The sequence below is a fragment of the Lepidochelys kempii genome, chromosome 3 (assembly GCF_965140285.1).
Source record: "Lepidochelys kempii isolate rLepKem1 chromosome 3, rLepKem1.hap1, whole genome shotgun sequence".
NCBI classification, from domain to species: Eukaryota; Metazoa; Chordata; order Testudines; family Cheloniidae; genus Lepidochelys; species Lepidochelys kempii.
Genome location: NC_136382.1, coordinates 98,943,663 through 98,967,493, shown reverse-complemented (window position 1 = coordinate 98,967,493; position 23,831 = coordinate 98,943,663). Strand labels below are relative to the sequence as shown.

Here is a 23,831-nt window from a genome sequence, read left to right as displayed (position 1 = left end):
GTAGAAACAGAGGAGTATTCACACTCCAGCCCTGGTGTATGCAGTCATTAGCTCGTGCATACGGATGCCTATGTATGCACACAGCTTGCTTATAATACATATGCAAAGCTATATTAAAAGAATGTTAAGATGACAAAGTCAAGCAATAAAAAGTCAGGCATGGCTATACTCTCTTTTCCAGAGGGCACAGAATGGATGGAGCATCTCTTAATGAGCCACGATTCAATATTTTATTTTCTCCTCATTGTTTGATGTGTGGCCCCAGGCCTTATCATTGAACACTATTCAAGCCCTGCTCTAAAGACAGAATTATTAACTTCTTTGTGGGCTTTTCTGACACTCATCATTGTGGCACCTGATTGCTTCATAAAGATTAATGATTTTATTTTCCTAACACCCGTGTGAGATTGGAGGTGGTGTTTTTCCTATTTATAGATGGGGAACTGAGACACAGGGAGATTAAGATCAAAAGTGTCCACTAATTTTGGACCACCGGTTTGAGACTCCTAGGATCTGAGTTTTCAGAGTACTTAGCATTGTACAGCACTTCATTCCTACGTTCCAAGTAGATCTCCCAGTGACTTCAGTTGCAGCTATGAGTGCTTAGCCTCTGAGTCTCAAGTCAGGCATCTAGTTAATGAGGAACGCAATAGGGGCCACCTGTGAACGGTTTGGTTTAAGTGCCTTACCTCGCATCACATGGAATTGTGGTGACTGGCTCGTCACTCCGCACCATGTCGTTCCACAAGACATTCAAGATCAAGTGATTCCTTGTCAAGAAGCATAAACAGAACCGGCCCATCCCACGGTGGATATGCATGAAAACTGGCAATAAAATCAGGTACAACTCCAAAAGGAGACGTTGGCGAAGGACCAAGCTGGGCTTGTAAAGAGCTGCTCTAATGGGAACTCTAATGACACGTGTCTTTCCAGCCCCAAGACCTGAAATACGCATTGCTACAAAAACTACCACTGACTCATTTTGGAGTGTTGAATCTTGTTGTTTTGCCCCCCACCTCCCCCGCACCCCTAAAAACAAAACAAAAAAAAAATCACATGGAATTCTGTGGCAGAGGCAGGGATAGAATCCAATTATTCAGTGCAGCATTCAATTGTCATAACTGGGGGACTGTACTTTCTCCTCTCGTGCAATTCCCTTCCTCCTTCACTACACACCTTCCAACTTCTGTAACAAATGAAGCAAGGGTCCTACACACAATGGCCTCATTCATTACGCAACTCTGATTCATCCACAGATCACAGCCTATCCTGTGCACTGAATGAGACAGTTCTGTGAAAAATATAGTATGTAATCGTAATAAAAAAAAGATTGTGTCATAATGCATATGTACAAGGGCTCAGAATAAAGGTTGCACAGCCAATATTGTTAAGTTTTCGGGTTGCAAAGGTGATAAGAGTTTTCTGTTACAAAAGTAATATTCTTTATCTCAGTGACAGTCCTGTTCTGTCTTTGCATGGCGGTGGACACAGTTATATAGTAGGACTTATCCATTCCTAAATGGTAGGATTCTACCAGTATTATCACCTAAAAGAGCATGAATAAAATGTTTTATCTTGTCAAGTATCAGGGTAGCCGTGTAAGTCTGTATCCACAAAAACAACAATAAGCTTATGCCCAAATAAATCGGTTAGTCTTTAAGGTGCCACCAGACTCCTTGATGTTTTATATTGGACTTCATAGTCATATTAACCTCAGACGTTTCAAAGTTCTGATACAGAACTTGGATACAGGGAGCTCTCAGACTTGACTATTTTTAAAGGATGGAGGGCGGGGGCACACAAGCTATCACAGATTGCTTTTCGGCATTTTGAACTTCCAACTTAATCTTTTTCTCGAACATGAATAATTTCTCTCTTCCCTTTCCAGTGTTAAAATCAGGCACTTATAATGTTATGAAATGAAAGTGCTAAAAGAACCCTGGAGTTGAGAAACTTTGCTGCACTTTTACCATATAAAGTCCTAGAAATATGAATATTTTACATCCCTGTATCATAAGAACGGCTATACTGGGTCAGACCAATGGTCCATCTAGTCCAGTATCCTGTCTCCTGACAGTGGCCAATGCCAGGTGCTTCAGAGGGACTGAACAGAACAGCCAATCACTGAGTGATCCATCTTCTGTTGTCCACTCCCAGTTTCTGGCAGTCAGAGGCTAGGGACACCCCTATCCTCTGCTGGGTGCAAATAAATAGCATATAGTAGCATGTGGCAGAGATTTAATTATTTGTATGTGTGAAATGTAGCCTTCATATTTTGAGATTTGAATAAAAATTCCTCCTCCTCCTCTGTAAGTAAATTCAATGTTTTGGTCTTCCTTTCACCTTATCCTCCCCAGCCCTCTCAATTTCTGCATTTGTCTTGCTCCGCTACCTTTTGTTCTGTAGCCTTTTCTTGTTTTCCCCTATGAGTTTTCTTCCTCTCTTCATTTTAATCTTTCCCATGCACTTTTTGTCTCTTCCACCTTTCCTTTTTTGAGGTGGGTTTTGTAACACTGCCTACAGTTACTCAATAGTGTTACTACCAACTTCAGGGCAGACCATTACGAAGCAGGGCACAATCCCTAAATTGGTTGTGAGTTCTCTATTTAGATTGCACCAATCAAATATCAAAGCACTATCTATAAGACTGCGAGTCTGTCATGGAGTCATGGATTCTGTGAATTTCCGGGACCTCCATAACTTCTGCAGTGTCCAGTGCAGCTGGCCTGGGAGCTGCCTGAGCAGCTCGGGCAGCCCCCATGTCAGCCGCGCCGACTGCTGCTGGAGCAGTCTTGGGCCACCACGCGTGCCCCCCCCCCCAGCAACAGCAGCAGGAATTTGGGTGTGGGAGGGGTGAGAGCTCTGGGCGATGCTTACTTCGGGGGGCTTCCAGAAGTGGCGACATCTCCTTCAGCTCCTATGCAGAGGCATGGCCAGGTGGCTCTGCACACTGCCTCCGCCTGCAGGCACTGGCCCCGCAGCTCCCGTTGGCCGGCTTATTTCCAGTCCCACAGGACCAGTCACTTACTTGATGTCGTTGCACCTTAGATTTCAGTCCAAAGACAGGGCTTGTAGCTAATCCTATAATAAACTATATGAAAATTTATTAAATAGGAAAAGGAAATGAGATATTTACAAGGTTAAAGCAGGTAAACCTAAGTACATAAATGAGTTACAATCTTAAAGTTTCAAAAGGAAATACAAGCCTCTTTAGTAAGGAAGCTCTCTATATCTTTTGGAGCTAACTCAGGCTAAGTAGCTGGGGTTCTCTTGCTTATGCCTAGAAAAATCCCCCCCCCCCCCCGAGTCCAAGCAGTATAGAGATAATTGGTTCCATCTTGTTAGGGGGTTTTATACCTCTCCTGCCTTGTGCTGCAAGCTCAGCAGATGGGAAGAATCCACTTGCATGACTCGTCTACGTGGGGGTGGGTTGAGGGGAGAGCAGAACAAACATCTTTTGTCTTCTTTAATGTCCCACAGTACTCCATCAGGTATTAATGGACCTTTCCTGTTAGGAAGGCCATAACACTTTCTGTTGAAGGTCAGCATATCACACTAATTAATGACTCTCTCCTGTCCACAAGAGACAGATCTTCCAGGGAAATGGGACCAAGGCTGTGGAACTTGCTGCCATAGGAAAAAAGAATGGCCACCACCCCCTGTACCACAATCAAAACTGAATTCAAATCCTGTCTCATTGACGTAGCTTGCCTGCAATAACCCTCTGTAAGATGACAGCATTCTCACACTTTAATACATGTATAAAGTCATATTGGTGGGATTGTTTTAAGCATCTTTATTATGTCAGTACTAAAAAGAGAGATTTGTGTACTGATGCAGTCACAGCAGTGAAATGAGGACAGATACATGCATAGAATTAAACAGCAGGCCAGTACATTTATTAAACTTTAGCACAGGGGAGGTCAACCATACTCTCCTACACCAGGCATGTAATTGGTTGCAGTGCAGGGTTTACAGGGCTTTTTTACCACATAACCTATAACTCGGGGTATCATAGAACATAGGGTTAGAAGGGACCACAAGGGGCATCTAGTCTAATCCCCTGCCAAGATGCAGGATTTGTTGTGTCTAAACCATCAAAGACAGATGGCTCCATCCAGCCCCCTTCTGAAAACCTCCAGTGAAGGAGTTTTTATTTCCTCCCTAGGCAGTCTGTTCCTTTCTCCTACTGTTCTTACTGTTAAATTAAATCTCAGGAACAATGTCCTAAATCTGCTGTGCTGTAATTTGAACCCATTGCCTCTTGTCCTCCCTCTGTGGCAAGAGAGAACAAATTTTTTCCATCTCTTTTATGGCAGCCTGTCAGGTATTTGAAGATTATTATCATGTCCCCACCTCTCCCCTTAATCGTCTCTTTTCGAAAATAAACATACCCAGTTTCTTCAGCCTTTGCTCATATGGCCTGCATTCCATCCCTTTGATAATCTTTGTCACTTGCCTCTGGATCCTTTCCAGTTTCTCTACATCCTTTCCATACGTTGATGACCAAAATTGGACACGTATTTCAGCAGAGGCCTAACCAGCGCTGAATAGAGCGATACTGTCATCCCCTGTGACTTGCATGTTATGCCTCTGTTAATGCCTAAAATTGCATTTGCTTTTTTTGCAGCAGCATCACCATATTGTTGACTCGGGTTGAGTTTGTGATCCACCACAACTCCCACATCCTTCTCAGCAGTGGTGCTGCCAAGCCAGTTACCCCCTATTCTGTATTTGTGCATTTGTTTTTTCTTCCCTAAATGTAGCACCTTACATTTGTCTTCACTGAATTTCGTTTTGTTGTGCATAGCCCAGTTCTCCATTTTATCACGATCCTTTTGAATTTTATCTCTGTCTTCCAAAGTGTTTGCACCCCCGCCCCCGCTTTGTGTCATTTGCCAAATACATGCCTTTCCATGGCAAGGCAGCAGTAGATACACTAATTACACTCTGGTCAGTTTCACAGTCTGGTTTTGCAAGGCTCTGGCAAAATCTCTATGTATAGGAGCAGCCCAGAAATTCTTTGCTGCTCCTGTTGGTGGAGGGTGGAACAGGAAGTAGGAGCAGATGTGAAGTAGTGAAGAAGTGCCTTTATTGCTCCCGCACATCACACTTTCCCTGTTTTGTAGCAGGAGTGAAGAATGAACTGACAATGATAATATCAAACTGCACCTACTCCTGTCAAAGCCACTGTGGAAATGCTACTTGCAACATCACGAGAACAATTTTCTTTTGTGGAATTGTACTGCAGGGGGAGTTCAGGAATATGTGGGGAGTATGACTCCAACTGGAATTTAAATTCCTATTAATTAAGTTTCCTTACTTGTGTGTAAGGAGATGTCTGGCCCACCTAAAATGGTATTTTCAGAGTTTAATCCTATGTATAGTGCTGAAAATAAACTTTAGTCCAATGGAAACAGACTAACATTAATTACAAGTTAAGAAACATGTTTCTGTGTTGTATCCATAAGTAGCAAGTCTAGAAGAAGTCAAATATACAAATGGCATGGAACTATAGTACATTAAGTAATAAATATTCCATTCAATCATCAAACCTTGTGGAAAGTTCAGCTTAAATGAAAAAGCAATGTGCCATATATCTCCTGCACTCTCCACTGTGGATTCTGTAGAAATGAGTGTTGTAAACCTTTTTTTTCCTTTCTTTTTGTCAGGTAATATTTGAAGCTGAAGTCTCAGATGGGAGAAATGGCTACATTGCCATTGATGACATCCAGGTTCTGAGTTACCCTTGTGGTAAGTCGTGATTAAGGGCAGCATTTTTCTCTGTCTTTTCAGGATGTGCTCAATGTTGGCTCAGACTGCTGAGTTTTCATTGCTTGATCATTGCTGTTCTTTGTTCCTTCTGTAGAATTTCTATTACAGCTTACAGGAATGAATATTGGGGTGGCACATTAGTGATTTCACTAGGTAAAAATCTTTTTGTCTAGCAGAAATAAAGCATTGCATGAAAATAAAAGTGTAACTCTTCAGTGGTTGCCTTTTTGAGTGATAGATGTGGACAGTAAAATTGAAATTTCTTCCATTAAAAGTATATATACTGATTTGTGCTAATTTTAAATTGGTTAGCGTATTTAAGTCTGAGGGCTGTTAGACAACTTAATAAAGGTATGAAACCTGAGTGAGAACTATGTATCTTCTGGTTTCCAATTATTGTAGGCCATTATGAATAGGGACAGACTGTATGCATTTAAATGTAGGTTTCACTCTTGCTCTCCTAATCCTGGAATAAATCCTAGGCCAGTGGCGCAATAGCTCAGCAAACATTGGACCAATACACATGGGAAAAAATCATGTCTATGCAGTTCTCTGATTTGTTGCTACTTTTCTTGTTAATTCTGTCCCATTCTACTTTACCTGCCCAACCAACATGTCCCCTTCAAAAGTGCTATTTTGTTGTAGCGTATCCCTGTGGCTGATAGCTTAACTACTTTCTCCACTGATACACAAGTTTCTGAAGCCAGTGCTCACTAAGAGATGCCAAATAATAAAGATGTGATTGCAAACTCAAATTCCCTTTATGCTCTTTCCCCACCTAAAAACGACTAAGGCTAAGAGCATTGCACTCTCAGGGCTTACAGCCCTACTCAGCCTAAGGAGTTATTGAGTCTCTTGCCTTTTTATATTTCAGCAAGGCCAGCTACAGGGACTCGCCTAAAAACAGATGCTTCAAAAAGAGCTCTGCTGGGTAAACAAGTGGTAAAAGAAAAAGGTAGTCAAATATAGTCTTGACAGCAGATTATCAACATGATACAGTATTCAAATAAACCATGTCTGCTTAGTGATGCTTATCCCATTCTCTTTTCAAATTGCTTTTTTTTAAAGAAAGCATGAATGAGACTTCAGTTTAACTGGTTATGTAGGTAAAAAAGTGTGCGAGAGCTATAACGTGCATCTTTCAATTGTGACCATCAGTTTTCTTCAGCTCAATAATTCAGTTAGGTGGTTTTGCCACAGATCTTTCATTGAGTCTGTGCAGATGTATAAACTGTGTTCTATCAGCCATTGGAATGTTACCATATTTAATGGCACAGAAAACATTTGTCTTCTGAGGGAGGAAAGAGCTCAAAATTACATTGCATTAACTCTTAATACAGTATCATGAATACAACAAATTAAATCTCACTTCCCCCCAAAATTGTTTTACTTGTTGTGAGGGATTACAGTATGTCAGGTGGAATACAATGGAAATACAATGGAAGAATTTTTGTGATGTCTTTCTCACATTTTTGCATTTATTCTCCTTTGCTTTAGTTTGTAAATTATTTTATTATGACTCATGTGCAACATACAGTAGTAGAATCACTGGGGGAGAGGAGGAAAGAGCAAAAATGCTTTTTCTTGAATTAAAATGAAACAAAAATCACTTTCTTTCATATGAGATTAGTTGTAGCCAAAGGTTGTCATAATATGTATTTTTTGGGAGAAAGTAATGTATTTTTTTTTATTAGTGAGCACTATTTGTAATTTTATTTTTTCACCTCCACAGATAAATCTCCACATTTCTTGAGGCTGGGGGATGTAGAGGTCAATGCAGGACAGAATGCTACATTTCAATGCATTGCTACAGGGCGGGATGCAGTGAATAACAAGTTATGGCTGCAGGTAAGGCTAACTCATCCAAGTCTGTTTGAATAAAGAACAAACTTATTGTTGAATATGAAATATTTTAATTCAGTGTTTTTTCTTTTTAAATCTTGGGCATGTAGAATCTTTCCTGTAAATCAAATTTGTGAATAATTTGATTACACAGAAGACCTAATCAGACTGGAAAGATACAGGAACAAATTATCAAACAATCAATTTGTAAGCACTTAGAGGATAACAGGGTGATAAGTAATAGCCAGTATGGATCTCTCAAGAACAAATCTTGCCAAACCAAGCTAATTTCCTTCTTTGACAGGATTACTTCCCTACTGGAGAGCAGGGAAGCAGTAGATGATCTTGATTTTTAGTAAAACTTTTGATGCAGTCCCACAGGACATTCTCATAAGCAAACTAGGGAAATGTGGTATAGAGGAAACTACTAGTTGAAAGACCATACTCATTGTAGCTATCAGTGGGTCACTATCACACTGGGAGGATGGATCTAGTGCGATCTCTCTGGCCTCTGCCCTGCGTCCAACACCAGTCAATATTAATGACTTGGATAATGGCGTATAAAATTTGCAGGTGACCCCAAGATGGGAGGAGTTGAAGGCACTTCAGAGACAGGATTATAATTCAAAATTAGTTTGGTAGATTGGAAAATTGGTCTGAAATCAGCAAGACAAAATTCAATAAAGACAAGTGCAAAGTACTTAACTTAGGAAGGAAAATATCAAACTGGCTAGGTGGTAGTACTGCTGAGAAGGACATGGGGGTTACAGTGGATCAGAAATTGAATGAGCCAACAATATAATGCATCTGAGAAAAAAGCAATTATTCTGGTGTGAATTAACAGGAGTATTGTATGTCAAACATAGGAGATAATTGTTCCACTCTACTTGGCACAGGTGAGGCCCCAGCTGGAGTATTGTGCATGATTCTGGGTGCCACATTTGAAGAAAGATATGGCCAAATTTGAGAGAGTCCAGAGGAGAGCAACAAAAATTATAAAAAGTTTGGAAACCCTGACCTATGAGGAAAGGTTTAAAAATGGGCATGTTTAATCTTGAGAAACGAAGATCAATGGGGATAGATGGAACCTGATAACATTCTTCAAATATGTTGAGGGCTGTTTATAAAGAGGATGGTGATCTGTTGTTCTCTGTGTCCACTGATGGTACGACAAGAAGTAATCGGCTTAATCTGCAGCAAGGATTATTTAAATTAGATGTGAGGAAAGACTTCGTAACTATAAGGATAGTTAAGCACTGAAATAGTTTACCAGGGGAGGTGACAGAATCCCTGTTATTGGAGGTTTTTAAGAGCAGATTGGACGAACACCTGTCAGTGATGATCTAGGTATACTTGGTCCTGCCTCAGTGCGGGGGGATAGACTAGGTGATCACTTGAGGTCCTCTCCAGCTCTGTGTTTCTATTATTCTATGCTAATAACTCCAAATTTTTAAAACTTGGATTAGAAAACATAAAAAGTCGTACTAGACAAATGGTTACTATGTAAGGTAACTTGTTAATGTATTCTGTCTATATGTAAATGTTTCTTTATCAAAACATGTAAGCAATGAATACCTATGGTTTGAAAGAAGAAGTTTAGTATCTAGTAAACAAAAGTGCTATATTTAGTACAGGCTTAACAGAGAGCTGTCATAACTATGATGGATGATCCTATGATAGAGAGAAATTGCAATTAATCCCTTGGGATGTGTGTGTTAAAAAGAGGGAATTTTTAACCTGACACTATGAAATTGCCATGCCTTTGCATGATAGGAGAAAGATTTGTATAAATATACAAGTATATGTTCTAAAGTAAACAATGTCTAAAATCAGAATATTGTTTGCCCCTCACAAAGCTATGAGAATTTTTTACTCAGTTTAGAAAAAGCAAGTTGTTAGGAAAGATTACGGGCATAGACAGCCTTTTCAAGAATGGTTTCTCATTGCTTGATGTAGATGAAAGTTGAAGAACTAATCAAAACTTACCCCATTATTTCAGTGTGTGTATACATTGTGCCTGGTAACAGCGAGTTTGCAGTGTGCACAATCCTTAATTATTTTGAAAAATTGAAAATTGCTCCTTCAAGCAGAACGTTTTGATATTTAAAAAATCTGAATTTCAAAAATACAGTTTTAAAATCTAGAAAGTACCAAATGTAAAGCTGTATACTTCATAGTAAGTCAGACACTGCCAAAATGAAACATAATCAATTTTTCCCAATCAGGGTCTGACTTCTAACCCAGTTGAGAAAGGAGATGACCATCTTTGGGTGTATATATAGCCAGGAGATACACCTGAAGTCCAAAATAAAGACGGAGGAAATTTTTCTTTTGGGTAGAACATGAGAGAGACTGACTTCTAGATAAATAGGACACAGAAAATATTCCAAGAACAGATAATCGCAATGTGCTACAGTGTGAAAAATGAATACAGAACCAAAAGTGATTGCATTGCATTTCACATTAGTAAGTCAGTGTAGTAAATAGATATCATATCACCAGGAATTATTTGTTTTGCAAGTCTTTCTGCTAAGTACAAACCATTATTTAAATTGAACAAATATAAAATGTACTTATTGAGAAAGAGCAGTTCAATTTCTGAGCATTGTGTGTTTTATGTGCCCAATTTGGCAAAGTTAAATTAAATTAACCTTGATTATTTTATGACAGATAAGGTTATAACAATGAGAGTATAAAGAAACAATGTAAAGCGCCACTTTCAGCACAGATAATTGCTCAACAAGGCCTGACAGTGAGAGCCAACTGGAATTTTTCCATACCACTCTGTCCTCCAAGTAAGATAACTTTGACTGATTATCCCTTATAACTTTTCTTTTCCCTGCAAGAAAGCCAGTTAGCAGCCAAAACTGCTTTGAAAACATTTGTTCTCTCTTCACCCAGTTCATAGATTTTACTGGGTAGATCACAGAAGTGGATACTTTCTTATCTTATAAAATGCTAAGAATATCCTTTCATTTGTTGGCTGACATCTTGGGACTAGAAGGGTCTTTTGCCCTTCAAATAACTTTCTTTGTTAATGTTTATAAAGTGCTTTGCGACCTTGCTATAAAAATGGCTGTTTGATAGAAGTCACCTCAATTTTTCAAATGCAGAACTCTACTCGTATTTTACTTTAAACTCCACTAGTTCTGTCACCATTTCCTCACCGCCCCATATCTTCCTTTCTCATCATTCAAATCTTTGCTCTGTTTCCCCAGCACGGCCATGCTAATCATTAATTTTACCTGTCAAAATACTTTCTTCACTGTTTGGAAAACATTGCTGGTTATCAATCTTGCTGTGCATAGTTTTGAGCAAACATCAGTCTGACCCATTTTCCTTGAAACTGGTGTAAAGGTGGGATATGGACCACATGGAGTGTACAAGTGTGTGACTTGGTAAAGGTCCACATATACCCTTTGTCCAAACTAGCAAACTTAGATTCTAAAGTTTCAGTACTAAGAAGAAAACCACCAACAGATCAAATCAAATGCCTAAATAATTGTTTTTGAGGGCCTGGAGCAGAAGCATTCCAGGAATGCGTCTTCTCTTAGAGCAGCAAGGCCAGCTAGGGTGTGAAGAGAGATGCTTTAATAGCATGCTATGTTTAAAATAATAATATAATAATAATAAGAAGAAGAACCTTTTTTGTCATAATAGTTGAATGTGAAAAGATCTTCCCTTTTGAAAATTTCGAATAAGGCATTCTACATGAGATGTAATGATATGAAATGACATTTGGGGAGACTGGGGCTGTTCATGCCAGAAATGCTCTCTGACACAAAGATCCTGTTTGGTTACATTGAAGCTATAGAGTAGTAGTTTTGCAGCCGTGGGGTTATTTAAAGAAAGTAATGACTGTCTCTTCCAGTTCTTTGGGTATTTCTAAGTGAAGGATTAAAATAAATAAAGAACTTTAAAAAGAAACAGCAGAACCCCCTCTGCCCTTTCACTCTTTCCCATCTCCTTCAGTGAAATTAGGCAAATCATTTTTATTTATTTATTTTGTGGGACGGAGCTAGTGGTATGATCAACGACAGTAGCACAAACAGTAATGCTGTATTTTAGAAAGGCTTATTTTTATAACTTCAGAAATCAGAGGTGTTAGAAATTGTGCATTATGTGCATGTCACTGTATGATATTTGTTGTTGCATATGTGTATATGTATGTATGTATATATATAATTTTAAGTGTGTACACTTGTATGAATATAAAATCATGAGTATAGGTAGTGTGTTCCAATACACCAAACCCCTTATTATATGCATATATATAATGCTGTAAGATCCAAAGGCTTTTCACAGACTCAGATTTTTGTGAGCATTACAGAAAGACGAGTAAGGACTGGTCTTGAGATGGACCTTTTTTGGATCTCACACTTTATTTTTTTTAATCAGATAGCACTTGTTTTTTCTTTTTTTCAATTTCACAGTTGCATTGGACTGAGGTTGGGAGAAACAGGATTTTGGCACTGAAAGATAAGTAATGCGGAGAACAAAAGTGCTTGGAAAGATGGCAGCTGCATTAATATAAAGCAGATAGCTATCTGACTAGATCAGTGGTGCCCCAAACTTTTCCTGTCGCACCCCCCCTACCAATAATGGAATCTGTCTGCTGCCCCCTCCATTACTGCACAGTTGGCCCCGTAGTTTGGGGACCACTGGACTAGATAAAGAGCCTTAGCTGGTTCAGTACCACATTGTGAGAATATTGAATGTTAAATATGGGGATATGAGAGAGAAACAGCTTTCAAAATTGCACCTCTTCCTTCCTCAGCAAGTGTGCAACACACAGTTATTACAGTACCATGGCTATTCTTTTTATTTACAGAAATAAATACTTTAACTTGCCCATAATTATAAACAAATACAGTAGGAGAACATCAAAGGTTTGTACATTTTTGTTTTAGTTGAGCATTCCAAAATATGGATGCTTGTGTAAAGCTTTCTCACATATATCTGAATTCTTGAGATGTTTCTTCTCTGTCCACCTTTCCCCATTTCCCTTAAGATACTGTTACAGGTAAAAATAACAGACATTCTGTCCCTCCTGCCACCGCCAAAGTTCCCACTGCAGGGCCTCACAGGCTTGCAAGACACTTATTTGGATTCAGTGGTAGCTGGGGCCACTATAGCCGCTAGAGTTTCTGGACTCAGAGATGTGATTATTCAAAACTGAGATGGCAATTTAATACCCCAGCCTGGAGGCAGAAATGTTCAGAGAACTAGCACTAATGTTCAGGTTGGTTCTTATTTTCTTGCTGAGCTTATTTCCAGCTATGGTTATATACTATAGGCCCTCTCCTAGTGTAATGTCATTAATCACACATACGGGGTTGCCAACCCTCCAGGATTGTCCAGGAGTCTCCAGGATTTAAAGATTCAACCTTTAATTAAAGATTGTCATGGGGTGAAACCTCCAGGAAGACGACTAACCAAAATTGGCAACCTGTATGCACACTAAGTTGTCTGTCTTTTTGTGAAAGTTAAGACCAGCACATGTTGAAATTCCTTGGTTGAAGGAGTCCAGAGGTGTACACATCTGTGTTTAATTTTATGCTTAATGCATATTAACCATGGAGAATCATAAAAGTACGGCCAGTTGTACACTCTGACACTACCCACTTCTGTTCTAGTGTCTGTGTATTTTTTTAATGTAATAAGTTAAAAGTGACTTTCTTCCAGATGCAATATTTCCTTTTCATTGTTTACTATTCTTTTTGCCTCACTCCTCTGTTCATCTTGAATTGTTGTCTTTGTTATGTTAATATGGAAGCCCCCTTGGGTGGAGATCTTTATATTTGTATTGTATTTATTTATTTTGGGGTGTAAAGTACCATGCACACCAGTGGACCTATGCTAATAAATAGCAAGCAAACCCAAGTGCTTAGCTGTGCATTGTGCCTGTTCTCTGGACACTGCTAAATGTTAGGTATCCAAGAAAATAGGCAGAGCAAAGGCAATTATTGATTCAGAGAACATGCTAAGCACTGATTTTTTTTTTCTTCCAAAGAGAACTTATAATAATGAGAGTTTAAATGGTCAAAATAGCATTACAAGTTTGTCCCCGTTCCCTCACCCTCAGCATGGAGAAGTGTGGTTCGTGCATTAGATGCTTCAGTGTAGTACTAAGCAAGTACAATGTAGAGGTAGACTGACTTCATATGGCTAGTCAGAATGGATAGGAAGATGACATTTACATGCTTTGAATATTACTTGTTCCTTTAATCCAATAAGGATATCAGAGGAATAGGTTTGTGGGTGCTGGGTTTTGTTTTTCTTCACCAGAAGCAGGCTGCATTTTGAGTTGGGAGCAATTGTGACTCCCATATAGCCAATCAGATTTTACAGTCTCTTATCAATGGCCAGTATAACTGAACATCTATGAGGAACAGAGAATAGAGCCGTTTGCTGGAACATCTGTTAAACCATATGCCTTGGCTCCAGGTTCAGTTGGAGATAACTGAAACACTAATGAGTCCATCCATCATTGCTGAGCTTGGCATTAACACCTCATTGGATTGGGCAGAGAAGCTTGTCTTAACTTTGCAGTTCAGTGTGTTTTGCCATGGTCTTGGGTGATACCATTTGCTTTGATGAATCTCAGATTAGAAACTCTATTGCATGTGTTTAGAAGTTTAAAGTGTGACTGGCAATCCTGTGCAGATTGCCTTCAAAGCACTGGCAATTGGGCCAATCTGTCAGCAACAGCACGAGGTGCTGGCTAACTGCCTCCTCAGTTTGCTTGCCAAGCCTGGCAAGTCAGCGCATGGTTTCACCCTTGGAGAGTCTCATCAGCATTAACGCAGTGTGATACATCTCTTCCCTCAGCCAGAGGAAAATGTCATTCCTTGTGGAGTAACAGATAATTAAAGCAATTGCCTGAAAGTAATCTTTGCAAAAGTGAAATTAGGAGGCATTATGCAAATTGCTGTGAAAACAGTGGTGTTATCAAGTGAGGGGCTAACTGTGCAGTTGACTTGGCAAGACTCAAACAGCTGACCACATGATGTTATCCTTTTTGGAAAATGTGTATACCATAACTCACAATGCTTTGTTTACCATCTCACTCTCAGTTTTTAGTACCATTGCCACTGAACATGGTTTGAAACAACCTTCACTTCCCACAGGGCATTTACCAATCTGACCCATCTTCTCTCTTCTAGTATCCTCCCCACCATGCTGCATGTACACATATCTTGGAAGATTCCTTTACAGAGCTCCACACTTCAGGCATATCCAAGTAACATTGTACTTTTAGCTGATTGGCCTGTCGCCTGGAAGCAACATACCACTGGCATGCAAGAAACCCAGAGCTGAGAAAAAACTTTACAAGTTATGCTTCTGGGATAGCAGGTGGAGAGTGTCAGTTGTGACAACATACTTGAAAGTACGGAGAGAGTGTTCCATACAGAGGAAAGAAGTGCCCGAAATTGAAAGCAAGAGGCAACAGGAAGCAGAGAGTTGTCAGGGAGGAGTAGGAACTCCAGAAAAAAATAGGCCATGCTCAAATACTTGGCAAATTTTGTCTCCAGAAGATAATACATGACTATGGTTAATTTAGCTTTATTTAGGCCAGTTATTAATTATCAGTTTCTTTTTTATGTTTCTGATCCCACACTATACTTCTATAGCCTTTCTAATATAACTTTACATTTAAATTTGAGACAGCATTACATTTTAAGAGATTTTACTTTGTTTAAATGGGTGGGGGGTTGGAGGGGAGGGGGGTAGACTGAAAGATTTGCTATTGTGTACTTGAAATCATTTTTCTGCCCCCTACAGAATGACTTTCCTGAGATGGGCTTCATATTTTATTTTAATACTGACCTATGGCACCCTGCGATCAGTGCAGGTTAAATTGGAATGGAATAAGCTTCCTAATGATGCTACAAAGCATCTGTTGTTTTGCCTAGTGTTTCATACGACCCTGGACTGGTAGATGTCCTAAAGAACATTCAGTATGTTGAGACACATAGGGGCAGCTGTTGATACTCATTCCCTAAAATATGTGGCATTGTAGAACCAAAATCTAGATTCTCTGCCATTTTTATTTGACAGCCACTCATCAAGTTTGTTAATACTTTATTTTTTGTCTAATTTATGAAGGGTTGTCTAACTCGTGAAGATGCTACTTATCATTCTGAGGTGTTAAAGAAAAAAATATTTTGAGTGAAAAAACAAAAACAAAAAGTTTAATGATGAACTTCAGCAGAGATCCTTGAGAGTGGTATGTTCTCTGCAAAGGTTGCCATATGAATACTCGTACCCCAGGGAAGTAACAGGCTTCTGCAGCTTACCAATACTGTCCACCTGTTGCTGTTACTGCTTAAGAGAGTTCAGCATAGGTTTTTTTATCTCCTTTTCCTTGAACGCAGATATTAATAATTATGTGCTCAGCCTCATTCAGCTTCTGACAATGATTTGTATCTGTCTTTACTCAGCGTATTGATTGCTGTTATTCTTGGTACTGAGTGTTCTGCAAATTGCTTGAAAAGAAATTAATTCCCTGTTATAAGACAGAGTAGCTTCATCTTCTTCCATCTCACAAATTCCTACTCTTCAGGCCATGTATCAGTGTTCAGATTGGCTTTCCTAGTCGAACAGGCAGCCCTGTCATAACTGTTTACTTTACCAGACAAGGAACACAACCTGATCTTAATTAGCGAAGGTTACTTTTCTGCTGGAAAACTGAGCTTCTGCCTTCCAGTCCATTATTACTGTATTCCTTAGTGTACTGCTGTTATAGAAAATTGCTTTTAAAGATTTCTTGCTGCTTTATTTTTTTCTCTTGTTAGAAAGTTAATTGGCAAAAGTCCCTTTGATGTGGTTTTCCACTACCACGAATATTTTCCTGTCTTGAAAGCATTTAATGTCTCTTCTTGTTCACTTTCACACTGGCACACAGTAGCCTAGTGAAACATGCTTCAGGATGTTGCTGCTGTCCTTCAGACCCAGTTCTGCAAATTAGCTGGCACTTGCAATACATTCCCCTTCTAAATATTACGTCATTCTTCAGTAGATGTCTCCTTCTACTGCAGACTTTGTGAAGAAAGTTCCTTTTCCAGTTTTCCTGATTGTTCGTGGTCTGCTCCTGGTTTTCCTCTCTACACAGTAGTTTTTAATTTCTTAACTAATTTCTGTCAGATAGGAGACATGCCCATTCCCACCGTTCTTAATATGCACACTGAAGTTTTCCATTCTACCTTTAGTCTCCCCAGCTTTCTTGGTTACTGACCACTCTTTTCCGGAGTAATGATGCTTTTGAAAGGGAAGTGAAAGAATATGGAAACACGGAAAGTAGGATTTATCTTTAAACATCTTATTTTTGTTATCTGTGCTCTTAGCCTTTTCCCCTTATCTTTGAATTCTTCAGTTAAGGGTGGGCTGATGAATGCTATATTCTGAAGAACTGTTCTACTAAGGGAAGCCTGCCGATATCCCTAAACATGTTCCTGAAGACTTGTTAGTGTTTCTCATTTATTCTGTGGTATCACACATTATTGACTCCTATACTACTGCTATATAGTAACATTAGCCACTGAAAATACAGTATTAATCTGAATTCATAATACCACATTTCATATTTTCCTACTAATCCCAGTCTGTTTCATGGTGTGTGGTTTTTAAAATCCCTTGTGTCACTATACATTCCATCTTTGATGCTGTCTGTCATTTAAACCTGAACAAAGCTCCTGCCCCCACCCAACATTTGAGTAGCCTCTCAGACAAATACCAATCTCCCCCTGGATCCTTGGCTTGAATGTCTTAGTTATTTTACCTTTCAACTACACCAAATGCTATATTCCTCCTGGTTTGAATTTAATTCTGCCTCACTTAACTAGGTCTTCTAATGTTCAGTAGCTAACAGTCATTTAGTCTGCACTATAGTGCTTGCAGTTGTCATCTATGTAGGTGCTCCCTAGGGATGTCTTATTCCAACTAACATTGGACCACTGTATATGCTCTTCTTGGGGATTCACTGTCAGATTCGCTGCTGATTATCATGCTCAGAGTCGGATCATTGACCATGTATAATGTGTTATGGTCCCTTCTTTCTCCTGCTGCCATTTTGTAGTTTCCTATTAAACTGTCATAAGAATTGTGTTATCATAACTTTGAATTTTGCCTTGCATACTTCCTGGTGTGTGGTAACTTGAAGGGAGTACTCAGGTTTTATGTGGTTTAAACTTATGTGAATTAGCCAGATTAAATCAAGATGTAGTTTATAGAAACACACCCTTGTGAACTTCCTTACCTCATTGTCCATTGGTCATGGTATGTGTAATTCATCCCAACTGCCCATTAGAAGAAAATTTGAGTTTCATTGTTGATTGATTGTTGAGTAGACTCGAATTGGAATTAATTTGCAAACTGGATACAATTAACTTAGGTTTGAATAGAGACTGGGAGTGGATGTGTCATTACACAAGTAAAACTATTTTCCCCAGCCCCCACTGCTCCTTGGACGTTCCTGTTAACTGCTGGAAATGGCCCACCTTGATTATCATTACAAAAGGTCCCCCCCCCCCCCCCCCGCTCTCCTGCCAGTAATAGCTCGTCTTAAGTGATCACTCTCCTTACAGTGTGTATAATAACACCCATTTTTTCATGTTCTGTGTGTATATAAATCTCCTCACTGTATTTTCCACTGAATGCATCCGATGAAGTGAGCTGTAGCTCACGAAAGCTTATGCTCAAATAAATTGGTTAGCCTCTAAGGTGCCACTAGTACTCCTTTTCTTTTTGCGAATATAGACTAACACGGCTGCTACTCTGAATCCCCGAAGGCCTTTAAACCAGTGATGTAAGTGGTTGAGCCAGGCCCGGTGACTCTGAATCAGGAAAGTGGCCCACTCCCTTTGCCATAGCATCTGAGTGCCCTTCGGATGTAGTGGAGAATCAGAGTCATTAGCTTTATTAAACGTAGCTTAATGGCTATGCTGATAAGGAGTGGCCATGCTCTTGCTGAACTGTTTTGTTTTGTTGAGAAGCTGGGCCTTCCATTGGTTTACTATAAATCTCTGTCCTCCTGAAAGATCAGTTGTTTGAACTTTATGGGAGAAGAGCTGTGTTAGTGTGTGTGTGTGTGTGTGTGGGGGGGGGGCGATTAGAGAAGCGGGAGAAATCCTACAGATAGAGAAGGAGCAAACAGACAGACAATGTGTGCCCCTGAGAAAAGCCTAGAGGGAGAGCTGTTTGAAAGGGTTTGGAGCTATGAGCAAAGAAATTACACATCCTGTTTGGTTCTTCCTGTGTTCGGAGAGACAAGGGCTTTGTACGTTCTTTATCTGTATCAAAGGTACCTGACCCCATCATCAATTTCCCATCCCAGAGGAAACACCTGCATGGCCCAGAACTTAGGCTCACCACGTAGGTCAAAAGTGGTAACACAAATATCTCCTTCACTTTATTGATTGTGATCCAAACAATATTTAAATCAATATTAAAGCAAAACATATATGCTGAAAGCACTTATTTATGAGAGAAGATTCATTAAAAGTCTTGAAATTTCTGCTCACCAGTTGTTGTTGTTTTTTTTATAGATAGCCTTGCTAAAGTATAACAACAACATCATCATCCCAAAGGCCCTTGTTGGATTGGGGCCTCATTGTCCTGAGCGCTGTACAAGCATACAATGTAAAAAGTTCCCTCTACCGAAGAGCTTTACAGTCTATGAAGAAAAGACAAAATAGTGCTAGAAAGGCAACATATAAGGATCAGAGGGGTAGCCGTGTTAGTCTGGGTCTGTAAAAGTGGCAGAGTCCTGTGGCACCTTATAGACTAACAGACGTATTGGAGCATAAGCTTTCGTGGGTGAATACCCTCTTCGTTGGATGCATGTAGTGGAAATTTCCAGAGGCAGGTATAAATATGCAAGCAAGAATCGGGCTAGGGATAATGAGGTTAGTTCAATCAGGGAGGATGAGGCCCTCTTCTAGCAGTTGAGGTGTGAACACCAAAGGAGGAGAATTTGCTTTTGTAGTTGGCTAGCCATTCACAGTCTTTGTTTAATCCTGAGCTGTTGGTGTCAAATTTGCAAATGAACTGAAGCTCAGCAGTTTCTCTTTGAAGTCTGGTCCTGAAGTTTTTTTGCTGCAGGTTGGCTACCTTTAAATCTGCTATTGTGTGTCCAGGGAGGTTGAAGTGTTCTCCTACAGGTTTTTGTCTATTGCCATTTGGAATAGCTGATTTGTGTGTCCATTTATCCTTTTACGTAGGGACTGTCCAGTTTGGCCCATGTACATAGTAGAGTGGCATTGCTGGCACTTGATGGTGTATATTACATTGGTGGATGTGCAGGTGAATGAACCAGTGATGGTGTCGCTGGTGTAGATATGTGGGCAGAGTTGGCATCGTGGTTTGTTGCATGGATTGGTTCCTGGGTTAGAATTACTATGGTGCGGTGTGTAGTTGCTGGTGAGAATATGCTTCAGGTTGGCGAGTTGTGTGTGGGCGAGGGCTGGCCTGCCTCCCAAGGCCTGTGAAAGTGGGGCATCATTGTCCAGGATGGGTTGTAGATCACTGATGATGCATTGGAGAGGTTTTAGCTGAGGACTGTATGTGATGGCCAGTGGAGTTCTGTTGGTTTCTTTCTTGGGCTTGTCTTGCAGCAGGAGGCTTCTGGGTACACGTCTGGCTCTGCTGATCTGTTTCCTTATTTCCTTGTGTGGGTATTGTAGTTTCGAGAATGCTTGGTGAATATCTTGTAGGTGTTGGTCTCTGTCTGAAGGGTTGGAGCAAATGCGGTTGTACCTCAGCGCTTGGCTGTAGACAATGGATTGTGTGTTGTGTCGTGGATGGAAGCTGGAGGCATGAAGGTAGGCATAGTGGTTGGTGGGTTTTCGGTATAGGGTGGTGTTAACGTGACCATCACTTATTTGCACGGTGGTGTCTAGGAAGTGGACCTCCTGTGTAGATTGGTCCAGGCTGAGGTTGATGGTGGGGTGGAAGCTATTGAAATCGTGGTGGAATTCTTCCAGGGTTTCCTTCCCATGGGTCCAGATGATGAAGCTGTCCTCAATGTAGCACAGGTAGAGAAGGGGCGTGAGTGGACGAGAGCTGAAGAAGCGTTGTTCCAGGTCAGCCATAAAAATGTTGGCATACTGTGGGGCCATGCGGGTGCCCATAGTGGTGCCACTGGTCTGGAGGTATATATTGTCATCAAATTTGAAATAATTGTGTGTGAGGATAAAGTCACAGAGCTCAGCAACCAGTTGTGCTGTGGCATCATCAGGGATACTGTTCCTGACAGCTTGTATTCCATCTGTGTGGGGGATGTTTGTGTAGAGAGCCTCTACATCCATGGTGGCTAGGATGATGTTTTCTGGAAGATCACCAATGCATTGTAGTTTTCTCAGGAAATCAGTGGTGTCACAGAGATAGCTGAGAGTGCTGGTGGCATAGGGTTTGAGTAGAGAGTCCACATATCCAGACAGTCCTTCAGTGAGAGTGCCAATGCACGAGATGATGGGGAGTCCAGAATTTCCAGGTTTGTGGATCTTGGGCAGTAGATGGAATAACTCTGGTCAGGGTTCTAAGGGTATGTTTATTTGTTCCTGTGTTAGTGTAGGGAGTGTCCTGAGTAGATTGTGCAGTTTCTTAGTGTATTTCTCAGTGGGATCTGAGGAAAATAGCCTGTAGAATTTGGCCTGTAGAATTGGAGGGTTGTCTGGCAGCCTCCTTTGGTAGTCAGACCTGTTCATGATGACAACAGCACCTCCTTTATCAGCCTCTTTGATTATAATGTCAGGATTGTTTCTGAGGCTGTGGATGACATTGTGTTCTACATGACTTAGGTTATGAGGCAAGTGATACTGTTTTTCCACAATTTCTGCCTGTGCACATCGGCGGAAGCATCCTGTTTATAAGTCCAGACTGTCATTTCGACCCTCTGGAGGAGTCCATGTGGAGTTCTTCTTCTTGTGCTGTTGGTGGGAGGGTATCTGAAAATCAGTGTGCTGTTCAGTATTATCTTGAAAGTATTCTTTGAGCCGGAGATGGCGAAAGTAGGCTTTCAGATCACCGCAGAACTGTATCATGTTTGTGGGGGTGGCGGGGCAGAAAGAGAGTCCCCGAGATAGGACAGACTCTTCTGCCGGTCTGAGTGTGTAGCTGGATAGATTGACGATATTGCTGGGTGAGTTAGGGGTACCACTGTTGTGGCCACATGTGGCAGGTAGATTTTAGACAGCTAACGGTCGTTTTTCCTTTGTAGAAAGGTGAAGTGTGTAATGTAGATCTCCTGTCTTATTTTAGTCAAGTCTGTTTGTATGGAAGATTGGTTATTTATGAGAATCTCTAGGTTAGAGAGCTCTTTTGATGTTTTCTTGTTTCCTGTATAGGATGCTGATCAGGTGGTTCCTCCGTTTCTTTGATAGTGTGTGGCATAATCTCTCACTGTGGTCTGTGCAGTATGTAGTTAGCAATGGATTTTTCACCTTCAGTCCGTTTGGTATGATGTGCATCTGTTTGCGTTTGGAAAGGAAGATATCATCTGTCTGTACTTGTGCAAGTTTCTTCATCAGGTTGATGCAGTGCCTTGCATGGTGTTAAGTATCAGAGGGGTAGCCATGTTAAACCTTATAGACTAACAGACGTATTGGAGCATAAGCTTTTGTGGGTGAATACCCACTTCGTCAGATGCACATAGTGGAAATATTAGGAAAATGTTAAAAGTACAAAACTAGTCAGTTGCATTTTTCCCTTTGAGGATTTTTTGTTTCATTTCCCCAAACTATCTGCTACCACCCTGTCCCCTCTCTAAAGCCAACCTTCCCTGTTATTGATGTTCAGAATGTTTTCCTTTCATCTCACCTCCACCCTCCAGCAGTTGTATCTTTTTCCAAATTGAACAGGGATGTGGAAGTGTTGGACTGTACTGTGTCCAAGTTCTTCAATCCTTTTTACCACAGAGATGGTGCTTCCAGAGATGTGATCTCCAACCACCCACCTCTCAATGCTGCTACTGTAACCTCTGCAGAATGTCTTGCTCTCTGGGGATGGCCTATCTTTTCAGAAGTGATGGGGCAGCTGCCCCGTGGAGGAGGGCAATTATAAGAACGGCCATACTGGGTCAGATCAAAGGTCCATCCAATCCAGTATCCTGTCTTCCAACAGTGGCCAATGCAAGGTACCCCAGATGGAATGAACAGAACAGGTAATCATTAAGTGATCAATCCCCTGTTGCCCATTCCCAGCTTCTGGCAAACAGAGGCTAGGGACTCCATCCCTGCCTATCCTGGCTAATAGCCATTGATGAACCTATCCTCCATGAACTTATCTAGTTCTTTTTTGAACCCTGTTATAGTCTTGGCCTTCACAACATCGTCTGGCAAGGAATTCCACAGATTGACTGTGCGTTGTGTGAAAAAATACTTCCTTTTGCTTGCTTTAAACCTGCTGCCTATTAATTTTCATTTGGGAGCCCCTAGTTCTTGTGTTATGAAATGGAGTAAATAACACTTCCTTATTTACTTTCTCCACACCTGTCATGATTTTATAGATCTCTATCATATCCCTCCTTAGTCGTCTCTTTTCCAAGCTGAAAAGTCCCAGTCTTATTAATCTCTCCTTATACTGCAGCCATTCCATACCTCTAATAATTTTTGTTACCTTTTTCTGAACCTTTTTCAAGTCCAATATATCTTTTTTCAGATGGAGCGACTACATCTGCATTTAGTTTTCAAGATGTTAGCGTACCATGGATTTATAAAGAGGCAATATGATATTTTCTGACTTATTATCTATTCCTTTCTTAATGATTCCCAACATCCCCGTTTGCTTTGTTGACTGCAGCTGCACATTGAGTGGATATTTTCAGAGAACGAGCCACAATGACGCCAAAATCTCTTTCTTGAGTGGCACCAGCTAATTTAGACTCCATCATTTTATATATATTTTATGTGCCAAGGGGGCTGAAATTGGAATCTAGGGGGAGCTGATAATGATTAGCAGTAGTTGGGCTGAAATTACCTACTTAGTTTCAAGGATGTAACCATCAAGAAAGGCGTATAATTGTGCCGGATTGTCTGAACTGATGACTCAGAATGATGGTATGAAACAGAGCAAAGAAAACCTTAAACTGGCTATCAAGACAAAAATTCCTGATATCCGTTGCCCATTTGGGAAAATCATGGAGTTTAAAGGAGTGCAGAGTTTTTTACAGAATTTTATAGAAAAATTATATACTTGCTATGAAATTATATAAAATA

At 40.4% G+C, this 23,831-nt stretch overlaps 1 protein-coding gene and 1 pseudogene across 8 annotated transcripts in view; both read left to right on the top strand.

The window, feature by feature from the left end:
- PTPRK (protein tyrosine phosphatase receptor type K) overlaps positions 1–23,831 on the top strand; it is a 584,612-nt gene that overhangs the window by 271,971 nt on the left and 288,810 nt on the right. For all 8 annotated transcript variants that reach the window (XM_073337267.2, XM_073337266.2, XM_073337264.2 and 5 more), the window contains 2 exons: positions 5,673–5,754; positions 7,508–7,623. In XM_073337267.2, coding sequence (XP_073193368.1) covers positions 5,673–5,754; positions 7,508–7,623 — 198 coding nt within the window. The remainder of the gene's footprint in view (positions 1–5,672; positions 5,755–7,507; positions 7,624–23,831) is intronic.
- LOC140908241 (large ribosomal subunit protein eL39 pseudogene) lies at positions 735–918 on the top strand (annotated as a pseudogene).